The sequence below is a fragment of the Lycorma delicatula genome, chromosome 8 (genome assembly GCF_047948215.1).
Source record: "Lycorma delicatula isolate Av1 chromosome 8, ASM4794821v1, whole genome shotgun sequence".
Classification (NCBI taxonomy): Eukaryota; Metazoa; Arthropoda; class Insecta; order Hemiptera; family Fulgoridae; genus Lycorma; species Lycorma delicatula.
The window spans coordinates 47276729-47301322 of record NC_134462.1 but is presented as its reverse complement, the minus strand read 5'-3'; the positions used below and the strand labels follow the sequence as shown (position 1 = coordinate 47301322).

Here is a 24594-nt window from a genome sequence, read left to right as displayed (position 1 = left end):
TAGGGAAGAAAAGATTACTCATTTTGTTTTCTCAGGTGAAAATGTGAAGCTGATGACCTTGGATTAAGCTTCAAGGCAAGATATATTATTCAGTAGTAGTCTCTCAGCTGTGGCTGTTGAATAGTTTGTAATATATATAGCTAAGCCATCAACAAATAAAGAACATGAAATAGGTGGCTGCACACATTTAGTAATACTGTTGATGGCTATAGTAAACAAGGAGGCACAATACACTTCCCTGAGGCAATCCGTTCTACAAGGTGACACTACTTGACACAGAATGCCCAACACGAAAATGGAAAGTTTGATCACTTAAGAAACCACTAAAGACATGTTGCCCACAATTTCCCATTCTTAGAATGGCACATTGCCAGGCCATGTTGAATGCCCTACTGATGTCAACAAAAAAAAAAATAGTGACAGGTTGCTGTTGGAGTAGAAAAGCATTTTGGGCAGCTGTTTCCAGGAATATCAGATGGCCAATGGAAGATCATCCTTGGCAGAAACCACATTGTTCTGGATTTATATGGGCATATTTATCTAAATATCACGTAAGTTTGTGGTTCACCATTCTGTCCATCATTTTGCACAAAATGCTTGTCAAGGAGATAGAGCGGTAGTCTGAAGAGCATGTTTTGTTTCTACCAGGTTTTAAGTACCGATAGAGACAACCAACTTTGGTACTGGTCTTTCCAACCAGATGGTTGGGAAGACTTGTGTGGAGAAAAACACTTTATAATACTGAAGAAAGCAACAGGAAGTGACTTCATCCCTTACTTCCCACAGTAAGCCTGGCATACAATGTTATCTATTGCTGAGTATGGCTGTGTCATTTTTGGTATCTTAACATCAGGTCGTTATAGCAGATAACACATTTAGCAATTTTTGCAAAGTTTAGCAGAGAAAAGGTAATAAAAAAAATTAGTGCAGTTTCATTAATCAAATGTGCAAATTAACTTTTTATTCTTTAAAAATAAAATATTAGTTGAATACTAGAAAATGAATCTCAAAAAAGGGATCATCCTCCATGTAACGTAGAAATGAATGTAATATTATCATTTTCTTTTAATTCATAATTTAGTTCATCCTGTAACAGAAAATAATTTTTATTAAATAACACTGGTGATAAAAAAAATTCATTTTAGGGTAAATAGGAGTTATCCTATTTACCCTAAAATGTATTAAATTACTAAATAATTACTAAATAATCATTATTTCCATTGTAAAGATGAATTATTTAAAGCACGAAGATAACATTACTTTGATTACATTCAATTAACATGTTTGAATGTATCAAGGTTGTCATGACTGATAACACTTTCTATCTTATATTTAATGGTACTAAACTAATATAGTATCATCAAAAACTTCATCCAGCTAAATCATATTAAGTTTAAAACACACTTAACTAATTTTTATAAAGATTTTTCTTCACTCTGTTTAACACAGTACAGGATAAAAGATAGCTGAACTTCAGTCATCAAGGATATAACCTCTAGAACAGAACCTTTATCTTGAAAAATGACTATTACATGAAAATGAATTTAAAAATGTAAGATTAAGTTAAAAAATACTTTGAAATTAATTGAACATAATATATTTTTGTAATAGTATAAGTAGTATAAGCCCATATCATTTTTTAATTTTCTTGAAAGCGTTTACTTTAAAGTTTAGCAGCTCTGTTACACAAATTAATAGTAAAATATTTGATAAAAACTGAAATTTTAAACTACACTAAAAATAAATAAAATAAGATTGATATTGAAGTAGAAGAATTTTTTTGGTTTAATATTGGTGTTTAATTAGACAACTTCCTTCTTTCAAGTGCTTTTACAATTTACTTGGCCACCAAGTAAATTAACTTAACTGGTTATTTTATACAGCTCAAAATCTTGTTCTTTTTACGATTATGAAAATTTGAAATTAACTTATACCGTAAAATTACTAAAAAAATCTGTAACATTTAATATTATGATATTAAAAAAAAGCAGGAATTGATGATTGAAAAATATAATTGAAAGAAATATACTGAATAAAATATAAGGATGATTAATCCCCATTTTTTCATTTCTAAAGGTGAATCCCACCAATGAAAGACCTAATGGATAAAAATTTCTAAAAAGATTTTCCATAAGCTTATCTTTGCTTAGTTTAAAAAACAATTTTATTTAATTTGTTTACCAAAAGAAATTAATGTGGTGAAATTGATATGGAATGTGCAATAAAGTTTTGATCAGCCAGAAACATTGTCAATTACAAATGCTTTATTATTTACTACTGGTAGATACTACTGAAATTTAAATTAAAGCTGATGTCTATTTTAAATCCTATATAAATGCTCTAAATATAAAAATGACATAATTACTTACTAAAAGTTCCCAATCTTGATCATTAACTAAAACCAAGATCCCGGGTCTCCTGTATAAAAAAAATTTAATCACATTATTATGATATTGTCACATTTAAAATCTTTCCAATTATCTTGTATAACCTTATGTAATTACGAGTAGTTGCAAACTTCCTTGTTTTGTATAATTAGAATTAATGTAGCTAGTTATGTTCTCATTACCAGTTTAGGATGTGTTCTTAATATGAACCTAAAATCAGAAAATAGAGGCTAGGAGACAATTTTTTCTTTTTGTCTTCAGTTATATGACTGGTTTGACGTAGCTCTCCAAGATTCCCTACCTAGAGCCAGTCATTTCATTTCGGTATACCCCTACATCCCACATCCCTTAACAATTGTTTTACATATTCCAAATGCTGCCTGCCTGCACAATTTTTCCCATCCACCTATTCCTCCAATATCAAAGCAGGATGCCTTAGGCATCCTGCTTTGGTATTGGCCATATATTAAGTATGTGGCCTATAAGTCTGTCTCTTTGTTTAACTATACTTTTCTAAATGCTTCTTTCTTCATCAATTTGCTGCAACATCTCTTTATTTGTCACTTTATCTACACATCTGATTTTTAACATTCTCCTATAGCATCACATTTCAAAAGCTTCTAATCTTTTCTTCTTCAAGTTTCACTTCCATATAAAGCTATGCTCCAAATATATACTTTCAAAAATGTTTCCTGATGTTTAAATTAATTTTTGATGAAAGCAAATTATATTTCTGACTGAAAGCTTGTTTTGCCGGTGCCATCTGACATTTTATATCACTCCTGCTTTTTCCACTTTAGTAATTCTACTTCCCAAATAACAAAATTCTACTACCTCCATAATCTTTTCTCATCCTATTTTCAAATTCAGTGGTCTAACTACATTATTTCTACTACATTTCATTAATTTTGTTTTGTTCTTGTTATTTTCATGCAGTAGTTCTTGCTTAGGACTTCATCCATGCCGTTCATTGTTTCTTCTAAATCTTTTTTACTCAGCTAGAATTACTATATCATCAGCAAATCGTAGCATCTTTATCTTTTCATCTTGCACTATTACTCCAGATTGAAATTGTTCTTTAACATCATTAACTGCTAGTTCTATGTAAAGATTAAAAAGTAACGGGATTAGGAAACATCCTTGTCAGACTCCCTTTCTTATTACGGCTTCTTTCTTATGTTCAATTATTACTGTTAGTGTATGTATGGTTCCTGTAAATGTTAGCAATCATTCTTCTATCTTTGTATTTGTACCCTAATTTTTTAAAAATGCTGAACATTTTATTCCAGTCTACGTTACTGAATGCCTTTTCTAGATCTATAAATGCCAAGTATGTTGGTTTGTTTTTCTTTAATCTTTCTTCTACTATTAATCTGAGCCCTAAAATTGCTTATCTTGTCCCGATACTTTTCCTGAAACCAAATTGGTCTTCTCCTAACACTTCTTCCACTCTCCTCACAATTTTTCTGTACAGAATTCTAGTTAAGATTTTTGATGCACGGTTAGTTAAGCTAATTGTTCTGTATTCTTCACATTTATCTTCTCCTGCTTTCTTTGGTATCATGATAATAACACTCTTTTTGAAGTCTGACCCCTTTTTCATAAATATTACACACCAGTTTGTATAATCTATGTATTGCTTTCTCACCTGCACTGTGCAGTAATTCTCCAGGTATTCTCTCTATCCCAGGAACCTTTCTGCCATTCAAATCTTTTAACGCTCTATTAAATTTAGATCTCAGTATTGGATCTCCATTTTCATCCTCTTTGACTTCCTCTGCTTCCTCTATAACACCAGTTGCTAATTCATTTCCTCCGTGGTCTTAATTAACTAAATATTAGATATTATTTTTATTTGCTAATGACTAATAATCAGTATTTTGTTTGAGGACCTAATTTGGGATTCCTTGTTTAAAAATATTACGAGATGAAATTAATTATAAGATTGTATGGTTAGAACTACCCAAGAGTCACTAAAAAAAAAAGTCATAAATTAGTAGTAATAATGTGAATTCCACTAGTGCCAGCTAAATTTTGTATAGCAGTTGATAGTAGCATTGAAATATCATATTTTCCTATATTGAATAAAAAAAATTTATTTAGCATAAACATGTGCAGACATTCTACCAATAATGGTTATTTAAACCTACTTAGGTTATTAAATCCTTACCAGACACTAAAAATCTAGTTCATAATGAATTCAATAGAATTGCAAAGAATTTTAAATAAAACTTTAATAATTATAACGTCTTATTTTCAAAATATTGAAACTTGTTCTAAACGTCTTTCACAGTTAATTATCAACACTCTCTCCAGTAGAATTTTCAATAGTATTTTTGTTATCAATGTCTTATTTTAAAAAGATTATAAAAGAACTCAGTAAGTAGTTGAATAATAAATTCAGTCTACATTGTACTTATCTAATATGTAATTTTAATGTCAGATTTAGTTCTTAAATTTTATATTTTTTCAATTGTGATGGTTTTGTGTTATTTGTGTGTTGCAGTTAATGTTGTACATATATCTTGTAAAAGGTGACTTATAAATTTGATTTTGCTACAGTGTACAATATTTAAATGTGTTCTTTCCCTGTGTAGAAGAATTTGCATCCAGCCAGTCCTCTCTTGCATATAGTGTAATGAACTGAGTTCAATTTTTGTTCTTCTGGATTATTTGTTTATTGATTTGCATTTTGCTAGGTTTGCTATATGATACTATATATAATATTTGTTGTTTTAAAAAAAAACCATTTGTTTTTCGTCAAAACATTTTTTTTCAGCTCCTTTTAAGTCAACATCAGAGATATTTCTCCTGTTGTTACACTAGTCTCAACGTAAGGTATTACTGGAATAAAATTGTATAAATTTAAATACAATACTCCAAATTGGAAAATATTAATTTATGAAAAGTATTTAGAACTGTTTCTGATTACTTTGAATATTAGTATTGTGTTTTTTGCTTGTATGTTTCATCATTAAAGTGTATTAAGATGTTCCTTTAATGTTTAAAAAATCTACTTATGGGTATATTTGTGGTGGTTGATAAATGTAGATATTAAATGAATGAGGAGTACTTTTATGAAGGCCATTATAACAATGAATACTTAAAAACAATCAACACCAATAACTTAGGCTGGAGCTGCAGAATGTTAAAACAGCCCTAGCATTACTGATGGACAATTGAAATCCTTTTATTACTGCTTTAGTATTGTAAATTAATAATGCAAGTATAAAAGTAAATCTATAATTCTTGATAATCTTTCTAAAGAAATGAAACTTACATAATACAACAATATCTGACTTTTATGGACAATTTAGAATACTTATGTAACAGATAATTATATTAATTTATAACTTACACAGTATCACCTTGCATGAATAATTCAGGCCTCTCTGTAAGAAGATTATTTTTCAACCAAACCAGAAGTTTTTTAATTGTCCCTTTAAAAAATCATTAATAAACAAAATGAAAAAGTATACAATTAAAAAAAACATATCATACTATAATTAATCAAAATAATTGTCCAGATGAAGTAGATTCTTCTAATTAACATGTAGTGAATCATTCTTAACTACTAAATAATGAATTCATGACAAAATGTGATTTAGAATTTGTATAGAAACTAACCTAAAATACAAAATTTTCTAAAGATTTGGAAATGCTCTTCCTGAAGATCTGCTCACAAATATTATGTTACTTTATCAGAAAAGTTGCAAATGGTTGAAATGCTTATCTTTAAGAGGTAAGAAAACTAATTTGTAAGGTGGAGAAATATAATATTGCACTTCTGTTATGTTAATTCATTTATTTTTTTATTTTGTCAGCTTCAGATTATTTTTAAATTTCAGATTGTTCAAGAGTGTTGTGAATATGATTTTTAGTAAATATGTCTACTAATCAACAAAACTTGAATTATATGAAATTCACACATGGCTTATAGGACAATGAAATAAAAAAAATAAAAAAATGTAAAAAATGAATTAATCCTTATTACCAGATATAAATATGCATTTTTACTTCAAAAAGTTCAAAAATAGTATTCACTGTATTTTATTGATTATTTTCAACATTAAATAAACAAACGACCTGAGTAATAAAATTGGACTTGCCATTTGAGGGAAGTTTTGGTCCTTAGACTATTTCTAGTCATAATTTTTCATTAAGTATATAATACAAGTGATGACTTTTAATTATTGTTACTTTCATAATAATATCTACTGCAAAAAATTGTTCTGATCATAAACTGAATATAATAAAATTTGTTTTTAGACTTGAAAATGTGAAATAAATAGTTTGCCAGATTAAAATTTTTCTTGGAATTATTCAAACTTAAATAAATTTTTCTGTTCATAAATTATTTTAAATACTTATAAAATACTTATACATACTAAAATAAAAACACTTATTTTTACAATCTAAATACAGAATTGTATTTTTATATTTTTTGCTATTCCCAAGTATGTCCAAGGTTTGTGTAAATACATGTAAAATTTTTAGATATAAAAATTACAGTTACTGAAAATTATCCTTATTTCCCTACACTGAGATTCAACATTTTCAATAAAAAAAGATGCTTTTACTCTACCATGAGGTTAGCAGATGTAAAAATAATGTTGATTGAACAGAAATTGAGGATGTATACTATAGTAAATATATTTTGGTTAAAAAATTAGCACAGAACAAAAGGAATGGAGGATGACATCAATTCAGTCAACTGACTGATGGAAAAAGTTATTGATAATACCAATAGGTGGACCTTGTCAATGATACTTAAGTGATCATTGTGATAACATATAAAATTAGGATTATAAATCTTAATTGTATAATATTAATTTTATTATATATAAGGTTAAGATTATAAATATATAAACAAAAAAGAGACTTCAGTCTTAATAAAATAAATAACAGCGTACATTCTATAATCACATTAAATATTTCTTATAGTTTGTGTCAAAAAGTCAGAGAAATTTAAATATTTGCTTTGATTTTCTATTGTAATCATTGTTACAAATACAAACAAATGTAATAATAAATCGTAAGTACATCTAAGAACACAAAACTTAAAATTATTAGGTCATAATGATCTTGCTTTAATATCACTAAAATATAGTTCATACTTAGCTTTAACTTAGTCAATCATTACAAAATATAAATCAGCCTTTATTAAACCATGTAATTTTATTAATTAACCTAAACAAATATAATGTTTTTGAAATGATTAAATGAAACATATCACACAGTTGCTATAGAACAAACAGTTTCTGTAAAAGTTATTCCTATATTTTTTCTTATTTACTACTTTTATAATAAACAATTCACTTACATCTATTTCCATTGTCTTTCAGTAATGGTAAAGAAATTTCATATTTTTTAATTTTGTCAAATAAGAGTTCAGCACCACCTCTGTGAACAGATATCTATTATTAAATACTAAAAGTAGTTATTTAGTTTTACTTTAGACATTAGATCTTATCTAAACATTATCTACTCAGAAGAGAGCTCTCGGCCAAAATTTAAAAAAAGATATCCATACAAAAACTGTTTCAAATCCATATTTTTATTCCTGCTGCTTCATGAAATCTTACATGAAACTTATATGAAATCATCCCCCCCCCCATAAACAAATTACAAAACACTGTTTCTGTAAGAAAAAAGGGAAAGAAACTCTTGGTTTTTGTTTAAATACAAACTGTGGATAAATAAAGTTTAATAAGATAAAAAAAAGTTTCATCAAAAAAGTACTGAGTTTAATTTTTTGTTCTATCTTTCCTTTACATTTCTAAGTCCAATCTGCGTGAATAAATACAAAAATCTATTTTTCATCCAGAGGGGGAATGGCCTGTTCTATAAATGCAGACATAGCAGAGGCACGATTACAGTTGTCAGAATTTCCATTCAGTAAATTCAATTATAGCATACTTAATTCCACTGTACATTACCTTGTACAATGAAACTGAGATAATCTAACACGATGAGGACAAATTAATATAATGTAATGGGCTTTAGCTTCAGTTTTTTTACGAAATAAATAGAACACAATTTAAAAAAAAAAAATTATTTTAAATATACAGTATATAAGTAGCGCTTATTATGAAAAATTATTTCACTTATCTACCCACAAAAATTATGAAATCTAATATTGTTTAATTAAAAATAAATTACAAGTGCTGCTTTTTCAGAATTGAATAAAAAAATTCATTTAACATAATACTTGAATTTTTTTTATTAAACAATACTAATAGAGTATAAACAGATTGATTATTTATTATCCTGATTTCATGTTGAAAAATTATATATTCAGCTACCTAAAAAATTTATAAAACAATAAGATTTTTTATAAAATTACTCACACTTCAAGAACAGTTAATTGATTTTGATAATGGAACACCAAATAAAAAAAATCAGTTTAATTTTTAAATTTCATTTGCAGGAACCATATTGAATTTACAATTTAAAATGTAGATTTGTGCACTTTTCAAATTACTACTACTAGTACAAATAAATGAATCTGTAAAGAATAGTCAGTCTGTGTGTCCAGTTTAGATCTTACTTCACCCCAGCAATGCAGTTTGTTGAAAACTTTTATGGCTACTCTATTCTTCAGGGTTTAATTAATAGAATAGCAAGGTAATGTTTGGTTCAGGTTGACCAAGCAATTTTGGAATTTTAAACAAACATTTTACAAACATCGACATCCTTAGTTTTATATATAAGGATTAATTTAAAGCATCCTTTTACTGCTTACAAAATATCCTTTGCAAATTTATTGTAAACTATGTTTTGACATTGAAATTAAATATTACATTTGGGTATAATTTTAAAATATTATTCAGCAAATTTTTAAAGTATAACTTTTGAAGCGATTAAAATAAAAAGTTAAAAAAGATTTGCTATATTATTAAATAAATGTTATAAATAAGTGAATAAAAGGCAGTGTTGAGAAGTTAATTGAAATAATGTCTAGTAATTCTAAATGCAATAAGTTTTGTAAATGTAATTGGTTGACGCAAAGTAGTTCATTTTGCTTGTGTCTAGGTGTGTTAATGTTGGTGAACAGGTGTAAATAATAATGGGAGGAGAATGAACTAAAAAAAGCCATTACTTAAATTATTAAAGGGTGGCGGCATTACTTATTAATGTATTAGTGGGATAAAAAACATCTAACTAGAATATTCAGTAGAATTATTTTTAAGGAGTAACTACCAGGTCTTTAACTGGATGGCTACTAGTAACAAAATTAAATTAGCTAATAAAGTAATTTTTTCTCCAGATAACTACAAAAAACAAATTAGTCAACTACAAAATGTAACTGTGTTTTGATGAAATATATATTACAGCAATTATTTGATGCACAAAAAATGGAAACATTCCTCTTTTAGTTTATAAGAATAACACCAAAAAAATTTCAAAATTTACCGAAATTCTGTAGTTAAATTAAGGTTATCACTGTTCATAATCAATTATATTCGTCGAACAGATATCAATATTCAGTTTTTCACCTCATTTAACCTAAAAATCAGACCAACTTTGTGTACAATGTGGTGAAAGTTAAAACCTTCATTAGTTAATCGTTCATTAATGAGTCTTTCTTCAGTAAGTTCGTTTACTCATATTGTGAGAAAATATTTTAATTATTTACAGTAAAAAATACTGAAACAGATGCGGATTACACGCAGAATAATAAAAAAAACATAATTACTTTATCAATATGTCAGAAACAAAGAATGCTTTTGGTAGTGGTGTTAATTCAAAATCTTGGTAATTGCGAAGATATTTTGAAAGTCATTATTTAAAAACCTATTAAACTGAAAATTGTGAATTTTAAGTTAAATCAAATAACGCTTCTTTCACGCTTTTTCTAACTGTCAAGGTAGTTTGCGTTATGATAGCGAGTAAAAATTTAAATAAAATCTTATATTATAATTTTTATAATAAACAACAAAAATTTATAATTTTTTTATTAATGAAAGAAACTGAAATAATTTTAATAGAATTTATGAAACGCTAATATTGTTAAAATAACCTAACATCGCAAATCGAAACCGCCTATCGACATGTTCCTTGCTCAGCTGCTTTGCAGGAAACTTAATCTGGCTGCGGTTTCGATAGTTTCAGTTCGTTCTTACGGAAAAGTTTAGTTTAATTATTTTTGAGAAATATTTTAAAATTGTTATATTGATAAATCTACATCATGATTAAGGCCCGTAGGAAAGTTGCTTTCAGTGGCAAAGCTAAGAGAGAACAATTAAAAGCAAAGAAACAGGGAACATCTTATGTGGAGCTTGTGAAAGGCAAGTATATTGTAAACACAGATTAACTTATATGAAATTATGTTTCAGGAGACTTCATCAGTTGGCTTAATATTAAGTTGTAAAGAAAAAATGTGTAAACTTTTGTTGATATGTTATGATTAATCATTTTTTTAGAGTAACATTGTGTAGGTTATCGACATTGCGCAATGTTTTGGTCATCCTTGACATAAACAAATAAATTAAGGAAATTTTTTCTGTAATTTTAAATTTACACACAATCACACCGATGTCATCGTAAGTTTAATAGATGTTTTATGGTATTTTCTTAATATTTAGTTTTGAGTAGAAATTCCTTTTTATACGTATTAATGAAACAAAGTGTAGGAAGAATTTTATATAAGGATTGGCCAAATACACCAGAGTAATAATATTCAGCATATATTTACCAATATAAATATACTTATATTTTGAGGAATAAGTTGTTTTATGATTTATTCATTTCATTGGAAAACAATTTAATAAAAAAAAAATGTATTAAATAAAAAATCTTGAAATATATTAAATAGTAAGTTTGTAGTTTTAAAAATTTACCATAAGCTGATCTATTCGTCATATTTATTTAAGTAATTGATTTATTATACTTATTTTGAATTTGCCTAGCATTAAAAATTGTATATTAAATAGCTGTTAACCCAAGATATCAGTAGATTCCTGGAATCTTGTATACAATATCAGATATATAAAATCATAATGATATTATGATAATTAATATCTTAATTAACTCGGCTAAAGCAGTATTAACCATTATGCAATTTTTTAAACCTGTAGAAACAGTTGTATATAGAATTGAGAGTATTATTTATCAAAGTTTAGAAAACTCACTTAACACTTAGGTTGGGGATGGATTACTGGACTGATGACTGCTTTCTTGCTACATACAATGTTGTGTGGCTGTATACTATCTCCTCTATTGCATTATTAACAATGTCGAACATTATTTCAGGCAATTTAGATAGAAGTATGATATGTAAGTATTATATATAAGATAGAATGTGTTTATGCCTTCTAAACTTTGACAAGTAATAATTGCTTGAAGAATTTCCACTACATTTTATATTTCTGTCACAAATATCGTGAATATTATTTTCCGTTCTTTCTAGTATTGTCATTAACATTTTGTAGTTGACACCTTTCGGAGTACCTTCATTCTTAAAACTACTTTAGCACGAAGTCTTCCTGAGTTGGGAACATAAAATAAATAGTGAAGTTAAGCTCCCCACCCCTAGTCTCTACTGTCATGGCTATCCTGCTTGCCCCCCCCCCCTTTTTTCTTTTCTTTCTGTTTAGCCTCCGGGAATTACCGTTCAGGTATTACTTAAGAGGATGAATGAGAATGATATGTTTAAGTGCAAATAAAGTGTAGTCTTGTTCAGTCTCAGTTTGACCATTCCTGAGATGTGTGGTTAATTGAAACACAACCACCAAAGAACACTTGTATCCACAGTCTGGTATTCAAATCCGTATAAAAGTAACTGCCTTTACTAGGATTTGAATGCTTTACCCCTCCCTCCATTCCTTGAAACTAATCTTTGTGGTTTTTTATTTTAACAGATTTAGATTTTTAAACATTACATTGGATTGATTATTTATTTGTTCATTAACTATGCACCATCCTTTTAATTTTAGCTTGAATATTTCCATGTTTTCTAGAATATTTAAACGTTTTCCTTTCTCTGCATAATGTAATATTTTCATAGATGTTATCATTTCAGTGGGGATATGTCCTTTTCCTCTCTAATGTGTTGCATAATTTGAATCTTTTTTATTGTATTTATATGACCTTATATGTTCATTAAATCTTGTTTTAAATTTTCATCCCATTTGTTCTAAGAAATAGAACCATCTGTTTGGCTTTCGGAAATCATCTCATTTGACTTTTTTAAGAATATAATATAGATATAGCAGCATTTACCATAAATAATACAATCATAAGTAAATTTAGATATAATATAGAAGAAAAAGACAATTAGAACACAAGTGGAGTATACCAAATAAAATGTGATTGCAATGTGATGTGTATATAGGACAAACGGGACCTATGTAAAACGTGAAAAATTTGTAGATATCGATAAACTTGTTAAATTATCAAATGGACTTATCCAGTTTAAATTTTAATCAACATAATATTTATGAGTATCTCTACAGATTTCTTAACAAAGTTGATTGTTAGATGACACATATTAAACCATTACTCTGAAATAAATGTCTGAATACTATGTAAGATGCTGTTGATTTTATACTGTCTCAAGAGAAATCACTCAAGGATTCATGTATTCTAAGGAATTAAAAAACCTGTAGTTTCTCTGCAGCAAACGAAAAAGTAATTTATAAACACGATATAAAGAACAAGACTCAGAATTAAGATATCTAACATATTAATAGACTGATTTATTCAGTAATCCTGTCTTATCACTTTGGAAAAACTTTGGTCTGTTGCTCAGATGTAATTAGAAAAAAATTTAAGACTATGATTCTAATTTCATAGATTTCATACTTTTTTAAACCATCAAAATGTCAGGGCAGCTTAAATTCATAGGCTGTTGGTTGCTGTGTACAGTGATAATGTAATGATTGAAAGAAACGTCCAAAATTGGTGTGAGGTTTAGAAATAACAGAATTAATGTGCACGATGACGAGGGGAGGCCCTCGATGATCACTGAGAACGTGTTGAAATGCATCCATGATGAAATCAGAAAAGATTTGTTGCCCAATGATTTCTGACCTGGCCCTTCTTTTATTTGATGTTTCAAGAGCTGTTATTGGTCGCATTTTTTATAACTGTTTAGGCTTCAAAAAAGTTTGTGCACGTTGGGTGCTGCACGTCTTAACAGAACATGAAAAAATCTGAATGGGATCTGCTTTGGAATTTTTTATGTGCTACACAGAAAAAGGTGATGAGTTCCTTAATTCAATTGTTACTGGTGATGAAACATGGACTTCATATTACATGCCAGAGAGAAAATGGCAGCAAAGTGGATGGCGTCATCCTCAATCACCAACCAAAGGTCAAGCCACAGCCATCATTTGGACGCAAACTGATGTCCACAGTCTTTTGGGATTGGTTTTGGCATACTGCTGATTGATTTCATGCCATGTGGAACAACTACAAATATAGTAGCCTACTGCAAAACTATGTAAGTTACAGTGCACCATTCAAAATTGGCGATGTGGGCGGCTGACCAATGGCATTGTCCTGCTGCATGGTAATGCAGGTTCGACATGTGATTTACTGAGAACGTTTGGATAGGAAATCTGCAATCACCCACCGTATAGTCTGGACATAGCTCCTTCTGATTACCATTTGTTTGGAAAATTGAAAGAATTTTTGAGTGGTAAACAATTTGTGGGTGATGATGAACTTAAAAATGTTGTTAATCAGTGGCTAAATGGACTGGCGACAGAAGAATACGACGAAGGTATATTGAAGCTAGTGTATCGTTATGATAAATATCTTAATTCATGTGGCGATTATATAGAGAAGTAGTATACGGTATGTAGTTTAAGAGAAATAAAATATATTATAAAGTTTTCAGAATAAATTTTTTTACAATGAAATGATCTTTACTTTAGAAATAACCTCTCGTAAATAGAGCCCTTTATTTCCAAATGATGAAGTGACACAGTTCTTGTTATATTTCAGTATTAATAAAATATAATTTAGTTCTAACTAATAATTTTATCTCATAGTTCTAATTTTATTTTATTTCATAAAATTTATCTCATAGTTCACTATTGTATTTTTTTATTTTCAAAGATAAGGTATATCTAAAATATAGGTATTATGTTAACAATGAACTATACTTGAAATTAGTTTTGATTTGTTTGTGTTGTATCTAATTTGTTATCAGTTATTCTTTCTTTTATTAACTAAGTTTTCTATATTAAGTTGTAACCTTTGTCTGCTTATTTACATTATAAATATTAAGAGTATGTATTTATTCATGCAGTCAGTTGCACAATTTTGCAGTGGTTGTAAAGATAAATTAGAATGCGTAGTTATGCATTCAGTTGCACAAGTTTTCAATGGTTATAAGAATGAAATAGAAATACAGTAAATTGTCTCTAATGAATTTTATGAGACTGGAATAGAGAGAAAGAGACTGGAACGGAGAGAAAGAGACTGGAACGGAGAGAAAGAAATTTTATTAGTCATATGTTAAATTTTTTAAATCAAAATATATTTTCTTTAAGTAGCACACTGTTTATTCCCGAAAAACTACTTTAATGAATAAAAATATGAATTAAATTAGGCCAAATTAAAAAATACATATATATTGTAAACTTATCAGGATTTTTGCAGAGAACCATTTTTTAAACATATTGATCACTGGTCACTACATAGTTAATCGGGCAATTAGAAATACATTATGAACCTAAAATACACTATACATTATTTAATATAACACATGAAGATAGTCGTAATTTTGTTTCACACATTTCAACATCATTGTACTTAGGTTACCCGTCACATTTTACAGTGTGGCCACTTGAATTAGAATCACATTTTATAAAATCCTGGAGATGGTGTAGTGGTGGTATTTGGAGAATGTACTCCCAAAGGAAAAAAGTCATATACAGATAGATCTGGTAATCTTGTGGGTCATAGTATGTAGCCAGTCTTCGAGATGACAAGATTAGGAAACAGTTTCCTTACAACTGTCATGGAATTCCTTGACGTTGGTTCTATTTTGTTAAAATAATGTGATTTCATTCATTTAAAGGATGACAAATTAATTTAGGCTGAAGGAAGTTCTTTAATATATGAACATAGCATTGTGTATTTAGCCTATTTGCAGATAATACATTACCCTCAAATAAATATAGCCCTATATTTCTAAATGATGAAGTGATACACTAGACTCTCATTTTGATGCTATGGAGTGACTTTTCAAGTGATTTTTGGACTTTACAGTTGACCAGTAGCAAAACGTTTGCTACTGGTTAAACACTAATACCTCTAAATAATCTTATTATAAACGTTAAATGAGTTGTGATGCCATTTGAGACTGGAAGGATTATCTGCGTGAAGTTTGTATCAATTCCTTATTGAAAAATCCTCGCAAAATAGGTGGTGAAAGAAAAAATGGGTTAAGTTAGTCAAGGGTATTATTCAAATAATCGAAACAATAATGTTAATTAGTCAGGGTTAGTGAGTGAAGCTAGTGTAGATTAAGTTTGGTTAGATTATATTTATCATGCCCACCGGCTTGGTCTAGTGGTGAATAATGTGTCTTCCCAAATCAGCTGATTTGGAAGTCAATAATTCCAGCGTTCAAGTTCCAAGTCCTAGTAAAGTCAGTTATTTTTACATGGATTTGAACACTAGATCGTGGATACAGGTGTTCTTTGATGGTTGGGTTTCAATTAACCATACATCTCAGGAATGGTCAAACTGAGACTGTACAAGACTACACTCATACATATCATCCTCATTCATCCTCTGAAGTATTATCTGAAAGGTAATTACTAGAGGCTAAACAGAGAAAAGAAAGAAGAGATTATATTTATAAAATAAATAAACGGTTATAAAAATGGTAATATAAATGGTTATATCAGATTATTGGGTTATTTCTCCAACCTGGTAATTATTGTTATCAATATTTCCTGCTACCTTTGAGTTATTTTCAGGTGAAAAACTTGCAAACTTGTGGGAGGGAGAAACCAAAAAAAACCTGTTTTTCTGATTGAAAGTTGATTTCTGCAATAAAAAATGCATTTCTCCACCGAAATTGATATTATAATTTCATGCAAATATGATTGAATTGGATAAAAAAAAAGTGGGGGGATAATAAAAAACCCCAGTATTTTTAGCCACGAACTGCTTGTGAGAATGTTGGTTAGGTTACAAAATTCCAAGAGTTAATTAATGAAAATTACAGTATATATAAATTGATTACGCATAATCTCTTGGCTTATTACACTATCTGATCAAGCAAAGATTTGTGGCTTCGATGAAGCAAATGTACTGTACTGTTGATCCATCATTGTTCTGCAACAGATAAAGAAAGTTATTTATAAAATTCCTAGAAAGGAGTAAATCTAGTATAACTAGGTATTAACTGAAAAATATTTTTATCACTAAACTTAAAAAATGCAGCACCCATTTATTGAAAAGTAGGTGTAGATACATATTTTTTTAGCCATTATATGAAATAGCTGTATTTCCTTTTGCATAATAGAGAAACTAAAATATGTTGATTGGTTTAGAAATTGTGAAGGTATCACTCGGCTCTTTTGTTATGAAGAAATTTTTGTTATGAAGCACTTATTAAGAATTTTTGTTATTTAAAAATTAATATAGTTTGTATTTTTGAAATCATTCAGTGCACTTATAAATATTTAAATGAAATCATTTGTAAAAGAGAATAAGATAAGATTTAACATTATATCAAAGGACAAAAAAGTACTTTTAATATTTAAATATATGAATAGATCCTGAATTTTGTTTATAACTGATGTACTATAATTCATTATCAGATTTTCATAAGCCTTCTATTATTTATTTGTTATATTCGTATTTCTTTTTTTTAGGGTTTTTAATTGTCAAAAATAAGTTTTGCCTATTAACTTTTGACCAAAACAAAATTTACTATTATGAAATTTCTTTAAAAAATATTAACCAATTTTCTGTTTATAAATTATTTATGATAATTTCCATATTTTGAACCAGTTTAATAGCAAAAATATGAGTGTTTGTAATCTTTTGTAGCCAAATATCTCATTTCTAATGTGCATAAGTTTAATTAAAAAAAAATAAATAAAAAATAATATTTAGTATAAACAATATTGTTCACTGAGAAAGTCTCACATCTTAAGCTTTGTATTCACAAAAAGATTTGCATGTAATTATATGTAGAACTAAGTTTAATTTTACCTCATTGCTGAGGGTTTTCAACATGCAAATAACATTTGCATAAAACAAGTTTTGTGTGCATCTTTGGGAGGTGGTGCTGCAAAAAATTAATCAATTGAATTAAGGTAAAACAGATGAACCAATAAAAAAAAAAAATCTGCATTAATGGTTGCATGACAAGACTTGCATTCCATTCATTATCTCCTGTACTTTTTATAATGTATTTTCAGTTATCTATAAAAAGAAGAAATATTTAAAGAGATATGTATTATCTGAGAAAGAAAATCTCTTGGACGGACAAAATAACTAACAAAGAAATTTTGGATAAAATCAAGCCTAATCTTTTCTTAGAAAGCTAGATGCTGAAGCTGCAGCTATCATACTTTGGTCATATCTTGAGGAAAAATAACCCATTGGAAAAGGATATTTTATTAGGCATGACAGATGGAAGAAGATGACTGGGCCAACCAAGAACCCGTTGGCAGGATACCATCAAAGAAGCAACCAGCAGGAGTGTGACAGAACTGAAAGGTGCCAAAGGCTGGAGGAAATGGAGGAGCATGAACCATCAAATTACTGAGAGCTGTACGCAATTGAACAGTTAAGAAGAAAAAAGATCATTAAATGCATGTTCTCTTCAAATATTTATAAGGAAAAAAAGAAAATTATTTATTTACAAGATAGCTGGGTAAAATAGTCATTTTTTTTTCATAATAGTGATAATAAGAATTTTTATTTTTTATGAAGCAATAAATTGATACTCTATAAAGTACAGGTCACCATTCAAATGCATTTGTTGTTTTAGATTCATTCTGAACACTACAGCCTTTCATTCTCACGCTGTGTTTTATGTGTATCACTTACGTTTTTCTCTTTACAATTAGATTTCTTTTACTTACAATTTATTTTTATTAATTTTTACAAATTATTCATTCAAAACAGTTTGAATGAAATACTTCATAAATTTTACTACAATACTGACACATTTGCTGCTAATTTATCAATACATATCAGTGACATTGGTGATGGAAACAAACAAACAAGCGCTGATTATAATATCGACTATAAAATTATCTATTATCTTATTTAATAATTTATTTTTTATCACTCATTTTGTGAAAATGTTTGTGACCGTAGTCATTTTTACATTTCTAACATTCCAACTTGTTTTTATTACTTGTTTATTACATTAGAATTTACCTTTGAAAGTTTGGAGATATCTTTCAAAAAGGTTTATGAAAACAATCCTTTTTCTCAATTTTTGGATACGTGGTGTATTAATGATGAAGACTCAAATACACTACCAAATGTCTAAATTTATATGAAAATAAACACTATTTAGGAAAAATAGAAATACTTATAAATTTTAAAAACAGTTAACATTTTCAAATATGATTTTTTAGCACATTTTTGTAGTTTGAAATGGTACAAAAGTTATGTCTGATATATTAAGTTATTGTTGAATATGTGTTTATCAACATTTTCTCCACTTACACTTTTGAATCCTATTGGCAAGTGCAAAAGTTAAAATGTAGCTTCAAAATTTTATCGTCAGTTTCACTAAAGATTATAGATACAAGGAGTGGCTGAAATGTAATTCACACTGGAATTTAAAAACAGAGCAAAAAATCACTCGGTGACAAATGTTGTTCATATAGTTTCATTCCCTTCTACTAACATTCCGAAACTCATTGATCTGTGCCCTCTCATTTTCTGTTGATCACTATTGTTATGAAAGGTTTGCTTGCTGTGTCAATGTGACTGGATACAAAACTCAGATGCATTATTATGACTCAGAAGATATGTAGTAGAGCGTGGAGTACTAGCACACTATGGCTTGCCACAGTCAAAAAAATTCAAAACAACTCTTCAAAAAGAATTCTCTGGACAATGTTTTGGGATTCCAAACATGTGTATATGATTGACTACTGGAAGGTGGTTCAACTGTAAATTCTATATGAAAGAGAGAGACATTAAAACATCATAAGGGATGAGTGTAGTTGTATTCAACAATCCACAGAGCCAATAATTCTGAAACATGATAATATTTAGCCACCAAACATGCCATGCAATTGCTCTTAGCCTCAGCAAGTTGAAATTTAAAGATACCTATTCTATACCTTACTTATCAGTTGTTGGATCCTGTGATTTTCATTTCTTTCCACAATTAAACATATTAAGAATAATCATTTTACAAGGATGTTGAGCTGAAAAGGATAAAGTGAGATCGTGGTTCAAAGAAAGATCATCTTCTTTGATGGAATGAGAAAAACTGATTCATCATTGAAAGATATGTTTGCTATAATTGATGGCTACATGGAAAAATAAGTGTAGGTTTTTGTAGCAAATAAAATGTACTATTATGTTTTTATGTGCTACAAAATATTTATTTCATTTATAAGTTATGAATGATTATGCACTACATATGTCACCTCACGTACATTTATTTTCTAAATAATTTTCAATCATGACAAGTGAACATGGGCAATGGAAAGATAATGACTACAAGTAAGGAACAAGCTTAAAGAAGCAGTCACTTGCAAAGGCACTTTTAGATTCTCCATGTTTAAAGGGTTAAAATAAGTGCAAGTGGTGTAGAAAATAATGTGATATGCTTTTTGTAACATTTTATAGTTGATTTGTAAATAATAAGATTAGGTTATGTCATTTTTAACTTATATACAGAATATTTTAAAATCCAGTTATTTTCTTTTGTGTTTTTATTAATTTTTTTTTTTTTTACAAATATCCTACTTAAAGGGAAAAGCCAACATTTGTCTACCTTTACTGTTATTCTAGCATTCAATTTAATTTGTGTTAGATTTTTAGTTATGGAAGTAGGTTAAATGTTAGATAGTGTAGATGAAATTTTGAGTTATTTGTTTTACAGTAATTTATCAGATATTGGGTATGATTGTATTACACTGTTTATTAAGGTTGTGCAAGTTTTCTTTTGTTAAGTGTGTTTATTTGATATTATTTTCAGTGATTTTATTTTGTTGCATTCACATAATATATTAATTTTGTAATTCCAATGAATTCCTTTTGTGCATGTGTGATTAGTTACAAGTCATTTAACAAGTATATTTGTGTGTTACATTGGTTCACTCCTTTCAGATATTTCTTTAAAAGAAAAATGCTTTGAAAAACAGTCCTTCCAGAAAATGTTATATTTGTAGCTATACTTGTATCTATTTAATTTTTGTTGAAACAATCATTTTCTGTATTTCGTGTTTTACTTAAAGGTTGTATGCTTTTTGTGGTGTATTTGGTAGTGAAGCTATTAGCACAATTGTCTAGGCTTACAGTAATTTATTCTGTTTCCTGTTTTAGATTATATTATACTTAATGAGGCATACGATTTGAATTTACAATATTGCCACTGCGGCAGAGTATACAGAATATTGGCTTGGAATCCAAGAATTTAATACATGTAGGTGTTTAACCATACAATCATATCCAATTATGTTGTTCAAAGATAGCCACTACAGAACAGGTTTTGAAATTATTAAGGATCATATTTTCTTCTTTATGTACTATTTATTTTTATCTCTTGGATCTAAGGTGCGCTTGTAATACTTAGGTGCAGTGATTAAAATCAATTTTTACCTGTTTCTGGCGTTGTTTTGTGGACAAGGGAACTATAATTTTGTTTATGTATGTGTTGAGGAAGCTAGGGGATTTGTTTAGATTAAACAATCATCTGTTGTTATTGGCTGTATACAGTTGTAGTGATGTGGGCATGTAAAATCTGTCATAATTTTGATTTTTACATTGTACTTAATACTTTGAGTTCATCTTTGTATACTAAATGGTCTTTTGGTGTTAAAATAAAGGTATGTTATTGTACAGGATGGGTGGATATATTATGTGTTGGTGTGGTCAATATTCAGCATTTTTGATTTAAGTGATTTCTTTTCTTATTGGTTTTATTGTAATAGTGTGATGTTTTATTCAATGTAATTTTATGTATTAAGTTTAATAGTTTTAAATGTAATTTATAGAATTTGAATATAGTTTTTGTTTGGTTAGCATTTATGAAAAAATTAAAATAATTTATTAACATATTGACACTGCTTCAATAAAATTTAATATTATATTGAAATGTAGACCACCAAAACACAATAATACATAAGTTAAACTTACTACATTAATTCCAATAATCGTTTTTCACACGATCCCGCATCTTCAGTTGGTATTTAATTTTATAATTATACTAAAACATATTCATTTTATAATTTGTCAGTTTATTGAAATTGTTACCTTTTTAAACATTTTGAAATTTTTATGAATGTATATGCAAAATTAGTAAAACTAATAAACTTACCTAATACACAAAATTAAATTTAATAAAACATGTTTGGAATACAAATTAACACCTAAATATGTGATTATAATTATAAAAAACAAACCCTAAAAATTATACTCTTATTAAAAAAACTAAGGAATTATGCTAAAAATTTAGAATAAAAAAGATATATACGAGGTGTGATCAAAAAATACAGTGAATAATTTTTTATTAAAAAAAGTAATAAGGTTACATAGAATTCGATTTAATCTCCTTCAAAGTACTGTCCTTGGCTAGCAATGCACTTATCCCAACGTTGACTCCATGACTGGAGGTATTTCTGGAAGGTGTCTTTTGGAAGAGCTTTCAGCTGCTCGGTTGTGGCCCTCTCAATGTCAGCAGTGGTGTCAAAACGTTTTCCTTTAAGCACAGTTTTAATTTTTGGGAAGAGCCAAAAGTCTCATGGTGCTAAATCCGGTGAGTATGGCGGATGTGGACAGACAGGAACACTTTTGTCGGCCAAAAACTCACGAATGAGAAGCGAGGTGTGACACGGCGCATTGTCGTGGTGAAGAAGGAAGCCATTGGTCCATTTTTCTGGTCGCTTTCTTCATACGTTGTTTCGCAAACGTTGCAGTACACCCTTATAAAATCCAGAGTTTACAGTTCTTCCCCTTGGAACGAACTCTGATCGCACTATGCCCTCACTATCAAAAAAAACAACGAGCATGACCTTGATGTTGGATTTTGACTGACATGCCTTTTTAGGGCAAGGAGATGAACTGGTTTTCCATTGGGAACTCTGCATTTTGGTCTCAGGGTCATAGCCATAGACCCAAATTTAATCTCCAATTACAATTTTGGCCATGAAGTCCGGATCTGCATGAAGACGACTCTGTGCAATTTGACACACGATTTTCCTTCTGTTCATCACTCAAAAGTCTGGGAACAAATTTTGCACTCAATCATCTCATTTGCAATTCATTAGTTAAAATGCTTTGAACGGATCCGTACGAGATGTTAAGGTCTTCTGATAGCTCTCGAATAGTCATTCGCCTGTTTGAACGATCCATTGTTTCCACTTTTTGCACATTTTCAACTGTTTTTGAGGTTACTGGACGTCCCGCCCGCTGTTCGTCTTCAACAGACTCATTTCTGTTTTTAAATCAGTCATACCACTTGTACACAGTCTTCAAAGTTACCACATTATCGCCGTACACCGATTCTAACATTTCGTGAGCTTCTTTGGCACTCTTTTGCAACTTAAAACAAAACTTAATGTTAATGCGTTGTTCAAAATCCATGTTGCGCAACAGACACAATAAACACAACCTCACTCTAGCGGCTCTGACAGCTGACTGGCAAGCTCGAACGTGTTACAACTTGTCCCTGCCTGTCTCAGTTGATCACGCTATTGGATAAATTACAGCATATGGATGTAGCATCGGCAGTTGCCGCTATAAAAATTCATTCACCGTATTTTTTGATCACACCTTGTATATATTTTTTTCAAACATTATATACCACTGTATTAAATAACTATTTACAAATAAATATTTAAATTCACCAGATACAGTTCAATAAAAGGCAAGAACATTCTGTATGTTTTTTAGTATGTAGAGACTCTTGATCTACCATGGTAAGATAAAAAATCTTTGTCTTAACAATTCTTATACTTGTCTTAACAAGACAAGTATACTTGTATACTTGACAAGAATTCTTATTCTTGTCTTAACAATTCTATATATATATATATACAAAATTGTTGTATGTATTGTTAGTGTGTGTGTATATATATAGTAACACTAACAATTTAAACATTTTAATTATATGTTGTTTTTTTAACTGTATTTTTATTCAAGTATTTATTTTATTTATAATTATGTGTATTTTATAAAAATTGGTCTGTTGATGATGGAGTTAAAGCTCTGAAAGCCCTATGGACAGGTAGGTGAATGTTCTTATCTTTTATTGAACTGTATCTGGTGGATTTAAATATTTATTTGTAAATAAATATTAATATTTGTATGTGTATATATATATATATATATAAATATTAAACTGCCAGTAATATTAGAGTATTATTGTTTCTATAATTCCTTATTTCCATACCTACATATATTTGAAATTTTTGTTTTGCTACTTTAGAGAAGAAAGGAGGTAGTGTATTAATCAGAGGAGATTCAGATGATGATTATGATGAGGATGTGGTTCAAAAAATTCATGCTCAGCCGCAAAATAAAGGGAAACAAGCTGATTCTACCAAGTAAGTGTTGTTTGCAAATCTTTTTACTTGTTACATAACTTTCTGTTGTCAAATAATAAAAAAAAGATAAAAATGAAATTTATTTGATTTTTTATATTTTTTAATTATATGCTGCAAGACTAATCAACCTGACACTAGTCAGAAACTGGCCAAAGCCAAACAATATTGATTGAGGTTAGAGATTTTTAAGGTGGAATAATTTTAAACAGGAAAGAAAAATTTAATATCTGTTATTATCAAATGAAATTGCTTGATAATAGGTTAACACTATATCAAAAAATGTTATTCAATATGAATGTTGTTAGCGTGTATTTAAAAGGAATTAAATGTATCATGTGCTTATTATGGTGTTCTTGCTTTTATTTGATTGGAAGAAAAAATGTTCAGTATTTACAGTTCTTAAACACTTTACTGATGCTGGACATTTTTTATTTGTTTTAGATTTTACTGACTGTAATCTTATAGACATTTAATGGCAGCTTTTCAGT

The 24594-nt window shown here is 28.8% G+C and overlaps 2 protein-coding genes across 2 annotated transcripts in view; one reads left to right on the top strand and one right to left on the bottom strand.

Moving 5' to 3' along the window:
* Positions 1–930: 930 nt before the first annotated feature.
* Positions 931–10062, bottom strand: Urm1 (Ubiquitin-related modifier 1). The gene is made up of 5 exons (XM_075373031.1): positions 9804–10062; positions 7711–7790; positions 5746–5827; positions 2370–2418; positions 931–1087 (listed from the first exon to the last, which is right to left on the bottom strand). Exons 1-5 carry the CDS (start codon positions 9839–9841, stop codon positions 1019–1021), a joined length of 318 nt encoding a protein of 105 aa, XP_075229146.1. The 5' UTR covers positions 9842–10062; the 3' UTR covers positions 931–1018.
* A 385-nt stretch (positions 10063–10447) lies between these two features.
* Ns4 (Nucleostemin 4) overlaps positions 10448–24594 on the top strand; it is a 41327-nt gene continuing 27180 nt past the window's right edge. Inside the window, exons 1-2 of the mRNA XM_075372554.1 lie at positions 10448–10678; positions 23989–24106. Of these exons, the coding sequence (XP_075228669.1) occupies positions 10579–10678; positions 23989–24106 (218 nt within the window). The 5' untranslated portion in view covers positions 10448–10578. The remainder of the gene's footprint in view (positions 10679–23988; positions 24107–24594) is intronic.